This window comes from Enoplosus armatus, chromosome 12 (assembly GCF_043641665.1).
Source record: "Enoplosus armatus isolate fEnoArm2 chromosome 12, fEnoArm2.hap1, whole genome shotgun sequence".
Taxonomy (NCBI): Eukaryota; Metazoa; Chordata; class Actinopteri; order Centrarchiformes; family Enoplosidae; genus Enoplosus; species Enoplosus armatus.
Window position 1 is genome coordinate 20,197,634 of NC_092191.1, and position 12,931 is coordinate 20,210,564.

At 41.4% G+C, this 12,931-nt stretch overlaps 1 protein-coding gene across 1 annotated transcript; it reads right to left on the reverse strand.

Annotated features, from left to right (window-relative positions):
• Positions 1 to 854: 854 nt before the first annotated feature.
• On the reverse strand, positions 855 to 4,975 carry tmem254 (transmembrane protein 254). The gene is made up of 4 exons (XM_070916232.1): positions 4,867 to 4,975; positions 2,886 to 2,989; positions 2,068 to 2,127; positions 855 to 1,559 (listed from the first exon to the last, which is right to left on the reverse strand). Exons 1-4 carry the CDS (start codon positions 4,951 to 4,953, stop codon positions 1,439 to 1,441), a joined length of 372 nt encoding a protein of 123 aa, XP_070772333.1. The 5' UTR covers positions 4,954 to 4,975; the 3' UTR covers positions 855 to 1,438.
• Between the last annotated feature and the right edge of the window lie 7,956 nt (positions 4,976 to 12,931).

Genomic DNA, 12,931 nt, shown 5'->3' on the forward strand with positions numbered 1-12,931 from the left:
ATGGAATTCATGTTATTTTCATGTTTTTAGCCAAGCTAGCAGCGTGGCTCTAGGGATGGCAGTGTCTGTCTGCTGGTGCACTGCTTTGGTCCAGAGTGAAATATCTCAACAACTATTGGATGGATCTGCATGATATTTTGTAGACATTCATGTCCTCAGAGGATGAATCCTAACCACCAACATGAGGTTGGCATTTGCGGTTTTGATTGAAATATTTCAACATAATATTGCTACAAAATGTGGTACAAATACTCATGTTCCCACAGGATGAACAGTAATCACTTTGGTGATCTCTTAATTTTTTTTATATCTAGCGCCATCATCAGTTCAAAGTTTTAGTTTGACCAACACTTTGGTTTATGAGCAAATACCTGCAAAACTACAGCTACGGCTATACTTTGTGTTCAGTGCTATTTTTTTTTTTTTTTTCCCGGTCCTTGTTAACAATTTTTCATAATGAACACACAGCATGAAATCATGAGGAAAATTTAAAAGGAAGGAAAAAAATTGAATAAATGAATAATTAAATCAATAAACAAAACAAAAACTAGTAAATGCTAGCAGGCTAACATGCTAAACTAATTGTGCTAGCATTGAAATTGTTTGCGTGCTGACATTAGCATTTAGCTCAAAGCACTGCTGTGCCTCGGTACAGCTTTACTTTCTGCAGCCTCTTTCTCATTTTGTTTCAGAGCATCTTGATCATCGTCGGGGGAATAAAAATGATGCAGCAAAACACATTTCATGCAGTTTGTAAGTCACTCTTTATTTTGCAGGGTTAACAAAATAAAATCTTCCAGTCAGTATTTCAAAAAGTTGAAAAAGCACTTCAGTGTAAGAAAGGAAAATGGGAATTTCAAATGCATACAGCAGCTCTCTTTATTTTGACTTTAGAGGCTGATGGCAGCGTACCATCTGCAGCCAACCTGTCTGACGTTACGTTCATCGCAGCAGCTGAGAAAATATCCCTACTGCCATCACCCAGGATGAATGTCAACATCGTGATAGTACAAAAACCGATTTCATAGATAATTCCCCTTGTATTGCACTAAATATCATCAAGATAACTCTGATAAGGAATCATTTCTGTTAATATTAGTATCAATACAAACTTTAAATTATTATTTACAAAAAAGGTACAACTGGTCTTTCTTTGATTTGGTAATAAAAAATCTATGGAATGAAACAGAGATGCATGTCCATCACCAGAAGTAGTACAAACTAAGTAAGAAAAATTGTAACGTAGTGTTCACCTCAATACTTGTACGTTGAAAGAAATCGGATCATGGAAAAGGCTCAGCCGTCTTCCTCCACTTGCCCCCTCAGCAGGACTTCACACCAAAGAGAAAAACAGTGGAAGAAGAAAAGGCACAAGGAAGCGATTGATCTTCGGGACTCAGCTTATGCAGTGTTGTTCGGTGGGCTTCTCCTGCCCGCATCAGTGCTGTTTGGGGCGCTTGGGGTCGTACTTGATGAGCAGGCCGAGGGAGGCCATGCCGAAAAAAAAGGTCTGGACAAACCACAGGCAGCGGGTGGCCATGTTGTCGATACCTTTGTTACTGCAGAAGCACAGAGAAGAAACCAGGAACAAAAGGTCAAGCTAACAGCTGTTTCATTGTGTCCAAACAGTGGTTACTCATCCCCACGGCCCTCAATTTTGTATTATTTGCCACTTTGCCTTGAAATCTCAATTCCTACAGACAAATGTGTTTCTAATGTAGATTGTGCTTCCAAAGACTCTTGTGGAAAGTTTTGGTTTATATTTACTCTCCGTATAATAAAAATACAAGATCAAATTTGGGCAAATACCATTCGAGAACAGCTTATTTATTGTTGCCACAAAATAATAATAACGTGTCCCCGATGGCAAGTTGAGGCATGAAGTAAAAACACATGAGAAAGGCAGCTCTTGGATGTTTTTTATACCGAAATATAGTGTGAATAGTGTGTTTAAGGCTTCTGGATATGAAACATTTGAGGAGGCCCAATTTCTGAAGGGAAGTTGAGGTTTGTAAAAATGTTATTACAGCACCATCTAGTGGACAAAGAGGCTCTTGACATTCTCACCTGCACACCTTCAACGCAACAAAGGCCTCAAAAACATGGATGGCAAGCGTGGCCCACCACCTGTAACAGAGAGAAATGCGTTAAACTCCGCAGACCTTCTATTCAATTCAACAATGATACTTTACACGTTAGCCCTGAGAAGTAATTACAGCCTTTAGTTCTAAATTCAGACGGCCGTGCGGTCTGAGAACATGGTGTAACCGCCACACCACGTTTTGTTCTTCCTCATACAAAGATGAGCCCGCTGAAGCCACTTCGCAGAGTGCTGAATTAAGAAGAGTCACATGACAACCTAAAAAAAAAAAAAAATCTACCACTTCACATATATCAAACCACCACAGACTGAATGACACCTTCCAGCTTAGCTTTTCTTCTTAGAAAACACTCTCAGACATACAGTCCTGTATGTCACATGACTTAAACAACAACAAAACATTAGCTTTTGATTGCTCTCTTAATACTCTACTGGTGCTATAGCAGTCATGTGACTTAAACGGCTAATTAGCAAAGTGCTCTACCAGTGGAGGTGCTGGTAACGACCTGCAAATGGGGAAAAACATTAAGGCAGTAGCTGATTAAGCAGTGTATTCCAGCCTTGTGAGGGTATTTTGCACATCATTTGATTGTCACTGATGAGCATGTGAGAACAAGAGAATTAGCGTTTTTTTGTATTCTGAATGGTCAAACTGTAGGTACAGTAACAATGCTTTCCAGGGGAACTACCACATTTCAGTGTGTGTCCCATTTACTATAAGGGAGTAATCAACGGGAATATTTCTCCGGAAGCACAGTATTTCAAATCACTTATAATCACTTACCCTTTGTACATAATGCCAGCATAGTTATCCACAAGGTATCTGCAGAAGCTGCCAAACGGACCGAGGTACTGAAATGGGATTTTTTCGGGCACAAACACGGTGCACTGCAAAACACAGAGTGGTTCAGCATGAACCCCATATAAACCACACACATGTGCTGTAATCAAAGAAGTTGTCTTCTGTTAGCTGTTTAATAATCTAACTCATGACCTTCTCACTCCTTCTTTAACCCAGAGCGCACAACTCCGAATTTCAGAGACACATTTAAGTCAAAGGACTGTTTATGTTGACGATGACTGTACAATGATTTGGCACGGCATTTCATGGCATACAGCTGACCTAAAGAGGCGTTCTTTCCTTTGAGCAGACTCTGCGGTGCCCGATGTGCTGCTCCATTTGGATTCTGATAGCGGGAAGTCCAGGGCTGGTCGACACTAAATAGCATCTGTGTGCTCTTGGGCAGTGAGTTGCAGTTTTAATTAGAAGATACACAGTGGCAATAATAAACCGCATTGTGCTAGGTTTCATGTTAGTGGAATGGCTCTTTGCAGCAGTTTGGATCATGAGTGTAACGGCTGTTTGTACGGCACAGGGCAGCCTTGTTGTGAGAAGTACCCCTGAAATTTTATTTGACATAGTTCAGAGAATCAGTTCTGCAACAATCAATAATCAGTACACCCTTTATGTTCAAGCCATACTCACTTACTTACTTTATTTTTGCCTAATTACACTTTTATACCCCTCAAAAAAAATGTGCTCAGCACCCCAAATATAGCATAAAGAAACACATGAAGTGAGTATGAAGTCTCACACAACAGACCACGAATCTAAATGTCATAATGTGGCATTGTGCCGTGCTGCTATTGTCCTCTTCTGTCCACCTGTGACATGTCAGGTATGTGTCCATGTGGACTATGACAAAGGGACATTGTTGGAAGGGCCCCACTGCCCAGAGGCTGCAGTTCGTTTATGGTTTGGACGTCAAACACGCACCTAAAGGCTGAACTATGTTTCTTCAGCTATTACTGATTATGACATATCTTATAACCAATCCCCATTGTTGTGTATTTGTCATTTTCTCACTACAGGAAAGCTCCCTGTCTACGTTACTACGTACGTGGCAAGTTGTGGTACATGTAACGTTAACTCGAACCTCGCGATATTTGACCATTTGTATGGAGAATTACACCGAATTTCATTTAAAAAGGTTGCACGTTGTCTTTCTGCCCAGCACAGCAACACATTGCGGACAACCCTGCAGACATTTCACAATTACGCTTTGTCAATTTGTCATTTCGACATACATTTTATTGACCAAGCACTAGCGCATTAGCTAGCTTACAACGAAACCCCAATATCTATTGACTACCCGTTAATGTTACGTTAGCTTAGCTTTAACGTCACTGTCCCCGCGGTGTATTTTTTCTGAGGGAATAGTTTATCGTCGATATGTGAACATTTGCCAGAGAATAAAGGAACATTAAACTAACGGTCTCATATTTTGTATGGTGTTTGCTCCTATAAGACAACAGACGGTACCGGAGCAAACATTAGCAAACGCTAGAGTTAGCTGCGAAGTTACAGTAGACAACTAACTTGTCCAATGGACTTTGCACAGAAGTGTGTTTGACCTGTGCTCTGAATGAATCCCGATAAGATAAGCTATCAACAGAACAGTGACTTGGCAATGACCTCGAAGGCTGCTTTACCGACATGAAAACATTTTCACAAATTATAACGTGTTAAATGGCGTACAACGCGTTATAGCGAAAACAATAAAATAAATAATAAGTCACAGAATTTCCCAGGAGTTCACGACAGTAACGTTAGCGATTTTCAGAATAATTTACTGCGCGCCCCGGAAGCCACTTTACGAAACACAACACGGTGGCATTTACAGCGCCGGGAGGAAATAAATGTCAAACACTTGTCTTGTCTTCATTCTATTTCACTTCGATTATAGTTGATTTAATGAACTTACCGTGAAATATCCCACCGCCAGTGTCACGGTGACAATCCAAAACAGGCTGGTCCTTCTAAAGTAATCGCATCCATCACTTTTAGCCATAGCTGCTGCTGTTCTGCGCTCGTCCCGCTGTCAAATGTGACCGTGTGAGAACAGCGACGAGAGGAAAACTGACGGGACCGCAGGGCAGGGTGGTTGTCTTTTTTCATAGGGAGTATGATAAAAAAAAAAATACACAATAAACCACCCTTTGATAAGAAATTGTCAATTAGTACCACTGTTGAGTTTTCTTATTGCTATAAATGCATTTAAAATATACAATAAACTGTAGCATACAGTATAATAACAACATTGAATTGCATTGCTGCTTCTTTGTTGAGCTTTTACCATGTAGCTGTTTTTGTGGGAAGGGAAAAAGATTAAAAATACGTTAAAAGAGTTCGTAATGTACTAATATTTTCAGTTGCCAGATTGTTGAAAATATTCTGTATTTATTTTGCCTATTTGTTGAGGCAGATAGCTATAGAACACATTCACTTTTCAATACTGTAGGACATGATACAATGTTTACAGAAGGTCATTTTAGAAACCTATCGCCAATTTCAAAATGTTCAGACAGATGGAACGAAATGCCTTTGTAAGCATTTGATACTTAATTGTTTGTTTTGTGGGGAGATGCATTAAGTAACAGACCCCTGTCTTTTAAATACTTTGTCCTGTTGCCCCACTGAAGACCTGTGAATTGCCAGAAATGCTGCAATTTAGGACAGAAATTATATTGGACCAGTGTCCAACGCTTCATTTATTTATTAAAAAATGAATAATAAAAACAGCAGACTTTCAACCCCTATAGTGTTTTGACTGCTCCTACATAAACAATGACAAGAATCTAATTTTGGATAAGGAGGAATGCAGCTGCATGAACAAAAACATCAAGATATTGGATTTGGAGAGGATGCTCTTAATAAAATTAAGATTATATAATATATATGTGTATTTTATACTGTTACCTGAGGCCTTACTACATTTATTTTATTTTATTTCTAATATTTGAGTGTTTTAATCATGTCTCCTGCTACACAGAAGCAAACTATTATTAACTATTATTAAAATGACCAAATGCCAAGGGTAATAGCAGAATAATTCTTTGTTTCATATTATCAGTTTAAAGGGGACATACCTTGCTCTCACCTTGTAATGATTTTCCACCACTACCTGATTGAAAAGTGACAAATTATTATAGTTGTATTTCAAATGCACGTCCCCAACAAACGGCAAACATGAAAATGACACCCCATCCAAGTGCAGCTTAATCAAGCTACAGCATTGCTTCCAAACGGCGATGTATTTGTATCTGCATCCCTGTGGTTCACAGCCATGCACTGGCAGCGCAGCAGTCTTCCTGTTTGGGGGATTATGCTTTGGAAATTTACATGAAGAGATAAGCTGATCAGGTGACTTTTTTTTTTTTGCTTTTTTAAATATACAGATCTCTACAGTGGCAGGATCAAACTAAACAGAGCTCTTTATAGTGATTTTGCATTAGCTGAATAGCCCATATGCTGAACCAGTGTTTGTTTATCTTTAATCACTTGATCACTGTATGTAAACTTGGGCCTAGCAAGTGTTTAATCTGCTGAAATGGTTTATTGATAAGACTCTTTCCCATTTTATTACTGGTCAGACTCAATTTAGATACTGAAATACATGGTACGAGTTTGTTTTTATAATATGAATATCCAGAAGTCATTTAAATCACACAATTTCACATCAGCGAGTTTGGCAGCTTCGACAGTAGTGCAGAGCGTTGTGCAAAACGTCTGATAGGATTTGGACAGAGCATAGAGAGAGAGTTGGTGGGACTTTCAGGAGCCGTCTCCACACATGGAGACATTGATTCTGCAAGTTGTCCAGATAAAGATAAAAAGAAATGCCCCTGGCCTGTTTTGTTGCATTAGATAACTCCGGTAGACTTCAAGCTGCATTGTTTTTCTAATACACCTACAAATACAGTAAATCCGTTTCTGCACTTTGCCCTTTTGTACTATTTGACTTTAGATTCAGTATGTTAGCATTTACATTTTCACTGCATTTGACATACAGCTGATGCTTGGAGAAGCATTACATGCAACAGCAAAAGGGTCAAAGGTCAAGACTGTAAGTGAATAAGCATCGGAGGAGACACGTAATGCATGTGTAAATATATATGAAACATGGTAATTCATTTAAGTGATTACATGGCTGTTCTCCAGCAGCATGTCAGAGCACAGAAGACAGACTTGACATATTGAGGTTAAAGGTGACAGCACCTGCATACGACTCGGTCAAGGCCTGGACATGTTAAACAATTTGACAAGCTTGCCACTTTGATGCACCTATTCAGTGTAACGAGGCCGCCGTGTAACTGTCCAATTCATCACTGAATAATTACCCACCTTTGTCTTTCCCCTCCCGTGATAGCAGGGAGCTGCTCCGCATATGAAAGGAAAACAGGAGCCGCTGATAGGTTCCAGCTCAGAATGCCGTTTTGCATCTTGCTAAGGTCTGTGAGTTAAACATTTCTTCAAGGCTATTGTCAGTTGATCAGTGTTTGTAACGGTTTGCAAAGCCGCCCGTGTTTGTGCTTAACACTAATCAGATGACTCCCAGTAGCCAAATTTGAATTGAAAGGTACCCCTGAAATATTAAGAATTTCACATCATCAGAGCATCTGTGCCGTGAAAAATACTGGCAGAATATGTATTTGTATGCATAATATACATTTCCAATATACACACTTGTTAACCACCACAAAACCCCAGCACACATTCATTAAGATAGTGGCAAAAAAAAGACAAATCATGGATGAGAAAGATACAATAAATCATTTCTGTCTGTCATTACCATCTGCCTTCTGTCTCGCTTTGTATGTATATTATTTGATATGTCACATATTCAGCAGCACAAAGCACCCCAAAAACACAAGCAATCACATGTTGTCGTCTTTAATTTAAGTGGTATCGATGAGGCTGACAATCACAGAGGGACTTTCTTTTGTCTCATTCTGCAGTGTGTCATATTTGCCATTGACCTTGCCACCACTATGATAGGGATTAGGTGATAACGGGGGTAAGGGAGGGGGTTGGTTGAAGGGCTACTCTGGTCAGAGTACTCCTGTTAACCACCCATCCTCAAAGTAAAACGACACCCCACCCCAAACAACACTACCATGGCCTTCTGGGGTCTGAGGTGATCAATATAAAAGGTACCCTGACACAAGCAGGAGACACAGTCAGAGATTCTCTGTGAAGGAGCACACTGTCATACTGAACTCTGTCACTTCAGAAGTCCATTAGGAATCCATCTCTTTCCAGAGCTCCATTTGTTTAACTGCTGCTATGTGGAAGGACTCCGGCAATGGTAAGGAATGCTTTCTAATCTTTAAAGGGAGTTGGCTTGCTTTATTTATTCATGATCTGCAGCCTTGTTTTAGTTTTTGTAAACTGTATGATCTAGCACTGGATAAAATGTAGTTCAGTGTTTGTTTAACGTGCCTGGTGAATGGGCTGTACTGCACCAATGGGCTGAAACCTCTTCAAGAATTAGCAAATATTAGATCCAAGTTTGGTTTAACCAGTGAAAAAAACGGTGTGGCAGTAGAAATAGTAGAAATAATAACCAGAAATGAGTTGGTAAGGTGGAATACAGCATCACTTTCACTATATCACTGTATATATTAGTTTAGACAGCAAACAGAAAAGGCTAGGCAGTTAATTATATGTGTCACTTTCCACGTTCAACATTCTGTATCTTTACATCAAATTAGTGATGCTTTACTGCAGAAGCTAGCGTGTTGAGTAACAAAAACATATGAAGAAATAAGAAAAGAAGAACTCTTATGGATCCTGTCTGATGTGGAACCTGCTCTCTCCTCCTCCCCTCAGATGATGCCCGGGCCGTGGCCTCCAGCGGCGGCTCCTCTCGCAGCGCCAGTCGCAGGAAGAGGACCAGCTTCTCCAAAGAACATGTGGAGCTCCTGCGAGCCACCTTCGAGACCGACCCGTACCCCGGCATCAGCCTCAGAGAGAGCCTGTCCCAGACCACGGGCCTGCCGGAGTCACGCATCCAGGTACACAGTCGCCCGGGCTACCTCATACAGCAAAATCCTTAAATCCGGGGAAGAGATATGATGAACAAATGAGTTGTTTAGGGTGAAATTGTCAGTTCAGATATGTTTTGGAAATATCTTTATTTGTGGGGAATTGGAAACTGGTGTCATTCCAAGATTAAATACACACATGCATGCTTTTCACATGAGCACATACAGTAGGCACAAACACACACACAAAGATGTATAGTTGTGTTGTAAGGCTTTTTTCTTATCACAAAAAGGCTCTGTTTTCAAATGCATCCTGCATAGAATTGTAGATACTGCTATCACTCTATCACTTTATTTCTTTATCTTTAAAGATGACACAAGCTGTTTTTATCAGGATCGTGTTTGAGCTGACAGATAGACTGTGCAACAGGCTCTGACAGCTGACAACTCTACTAGATCTGCTCTCCCCCGAATCCACTGGTGCCTGTTAGCCCAGAAAATGATTAACAGAACAGAATGTGTTGTTTATCTGTCCTGAATCGAATCTAAGCTCCTTTTCTTCTTTCTTTCCTGTCCAGGTGTGGTTTCAGAACAGAAGAGCTCGCACCCTGAAGTGCAAAGGAGCCAAGAAAGCACTGTGGCAGTCTGATAGCCCGGTCCACGATGCTCCACCCCCCCCTCACGCTGTAGCAAGCAGGGGCCCGCAGGTTGGCTCGGTCCATCTGCCGCCTCAGTGCCCTCCACCGGCTTACCCAACCCCAGTGAAGGAGGAGATGGATGAAGCCTGCTACTATGGACAGTGTCCTTCAGTCTACTCCACCATTGAGGAGCATGGGCACTATGGCCCCACGTATGGGCTCCAACAGAGCAGGGCGTTGGGGAGCAGCTCCAGTCCACCATTGAGGGGCTTCTGGTCCCAGCCAGGCAGCCAAACCTCCCCGGTCCCGCCTCTGTGGTGCCACTCTCCCCTGGAGATGAGAAACCAGGCAGCGTTCATGTATCCAGGATCAGCAGAGCAGCAGATGTACATGCCCTGCTCCACCTCCCACTCCTCAACTCCAGACACCCCTGACTCTGGATACTGGGATGCCGGTCTGGAGAACAGCCCACCACCAGAAGGTCACTACTCGCAGCTGGAGGATTCGTGGAGCGGGGCTGCTCTGGAAGGCTGCGGGGAGTCTGGACATGCAACGCTGGTCCAGCACGCCCCCCTACCTGAGCTGTCCCTGCAGGAGATTCTGGGGGAGCTGGATGAGGACTGGTTGGGAGGAGAGGGACTGGACAGTCATGCTACTGGGGATAAAATGGCTTTCTGCTAATGACTCTGTGATAAGGATTTATGATGGACAATTAGAAATCATACGTATTATTTTGACTTGAGTCATTTTTCTATTGCTTCTGAGATGTGTACATATAAGAAGTCCAAAAACTCTGCGGAACTGTTGGAAATGGGATCCATGTTTACAAAAATCCTACAATCCTACATTATTTCTATTTATTCCATATTGACTACAGTTTCTTTAGGTTAATGTATTTATTCATTTATTCACTATTTATAACCACTATTTATAATTTTCTGCACTTTTATACAAATAAATCACGAGTAATAACCATGAAATCGTTTTTTCTTTGTTTTGTTATCCAAGAATTTACTTTCGGTGAATTTACAACCAGTAAGATTTGGCTCTGTTAATGACAAGAGAGCTAGATCCGTTACATGAATTCCTCTGGCATCCAGATGTGACAGATTTGCTGTGCAGCTGGGAGAAAAAGTAGGCGAGGCACTTACAACCAGCAGATGGTGCCTGTGAGTTGGGAGACGGATAAGAGGGACAGATTTCTTTCCGACCTAAACCTCTTTCTGTGGGAATACGAGGTTTAAAATGAAGGCCTTTTCTTCTCCTCTTCGCCCAGGATGAAATGACAGAAAACCTTTGGCACTTTTATCTCTTTTCATATAAACAGAAACTTTCACAGTACATAGTTTAGATCTGAAACAATGGCCATCAGAATGTTTTTTTTTCCCCATGAGCAAAAGCATTTTAGGGGTTTCATATGTTGAGATTTGACATTTATGAAGCCCTGACCCTGACAAAACGCTATAGACCCAAATAAATTGTAGTTCTTGATGAAGACGATGGTGTATGTCAACTTCCAAGTAGTGTTAGCCAGCTAACCTTGTTAGCTTTAGCTTGCCGGCTAAAATGCTTTGATCAGAATCAGAATCTGAATGAGAAATACTTTATTGATCCCCGGGGGTTAATTACACAAGCTACTTTAGCTACTGTCACGAGAGTTTACACAGTGATGCTACAGCAGAATACAATACAGTATATGAATGATTAACATTGCGTGTACTCGCTGGTGTAGTTTCAGTTGCCTCAGGGTCTGAAAAGTGAAGCCAATGCCTTAAACCTGCATTCTTTCTAATGGCCAGCACTTGTTGCAAAAAGCAGTCACATTGTATAGAAGTCCATGAGAAAATGACCCTGCTTCTCTCTGATTATTACCTCAGTAAACATTTGTTTATGGTCTCAATTGCAAGTTTCAAGTCTTCTCCAATACAGCAAGATGTTCATTTAGTAAATTTTGGCCCCATTTAGAGGAAAATAGACGATAAAGCAGGGTGTGCTTTAGGGCATGGCTACTTTGCGATGGAGAAGTTGCTACCATGGCAACCTGTCAGGATAGAGGCGTTCTAGGAGTCCGCTGTTCATTTTTTTACTTTTACGTACATTTGCAAGTTAACTTTGTCAGAAGCTACTTTGCACGGTGTAGCCGGGAGCCAGGTGCAGCCAGGTTGCCGGTATAGGTGGGCGTGCATATTGCCTTCAGGGGTCTCAGATCCCCAGCTCCACCCTCTCATCCAAATATGGTCACTTCTGGTTCCAAAAAAAATGTTGACGGCCAAAATGTTAAACTTGAGGCTTCGGAACGGAACTCAACAAAACAATGGGTGACGTCACGGTGGCTACGTCCACTTTTTTTATACAGTCCAGTGTTTTGTTTTCAGTTATGCTAGCTCGCAACAGTCCTCTTGATTGTTCCACTGATGTCAGAAGACACACACACACACACACATACACATACACACACACATATTTTACTTGTCTGATACCTTTTACTACATTTTGCCACAACCAGGGCTCCACAAACTATTTTGTAGTGCTTTATTTCAATATTTGCACTTGTAGAAAGGGCCACTGGCTTTTTACTGAACCTCAGTCAGACCCCCGTCAGGTACCGAGGGTTAAAGATGACAGAAATCTCATCTTTTTACCATCTGCCAACAGCCTCCTGCGTGTATCAGCCCCGCTTTTCCCCTGACCTGACGACCCCAACACGTATTTCTTTATCAAACATGAAATGGAAAAAGCCCAAGATAGTACACAGGATGTTAGACTGAGGCTTTGACACTGTTTCCCACAACAGTGAAATGTGCTTTTGTTGTTTGGACTGTTTTGGCCTCCTGCCTTCATCCTCAAGATGAGAGGAAGGGTGCTGTCCTTTTGTTAGTGTCTGGCGTGGCTTCCTGTCCCCAGAAAAAAAAACACACACAACAGATGCAGGAGGGAAGGTGGTTCTTCAGCCTCCTGCGCTCACTAAAGATAGATCAGCAGAGGAAATGTCACAGACTGTTGGCGTCTGACGTCTGTTGGGCAGGTGTTCACCAGCACATGATGCTCAATAAACAAGATGCAGACAGCTGAGCGTAAACAATACTGGAGAATTTGATTGATTAGGAATTTCCAAGAACTAACAGTGATATCAGTCATTTCACGGACTTAAGCTGCCAATAACTGACATTTTTTTTTTTTTTCGAAAAATGCGTCTTACATGCACATGTGTTCCTCTTTGGCTCAAGTTGCTGCCATCCTCTCTGACATATGAAATAGTTCTGTACCCTGTCTTCCACAAATCTTGTTACTAAAGGATGAATCGACCCTAAACCTATTTTTAGAGCAGAGTTTTGTTGGCAGGATTAATAGCAGCAAAACATTC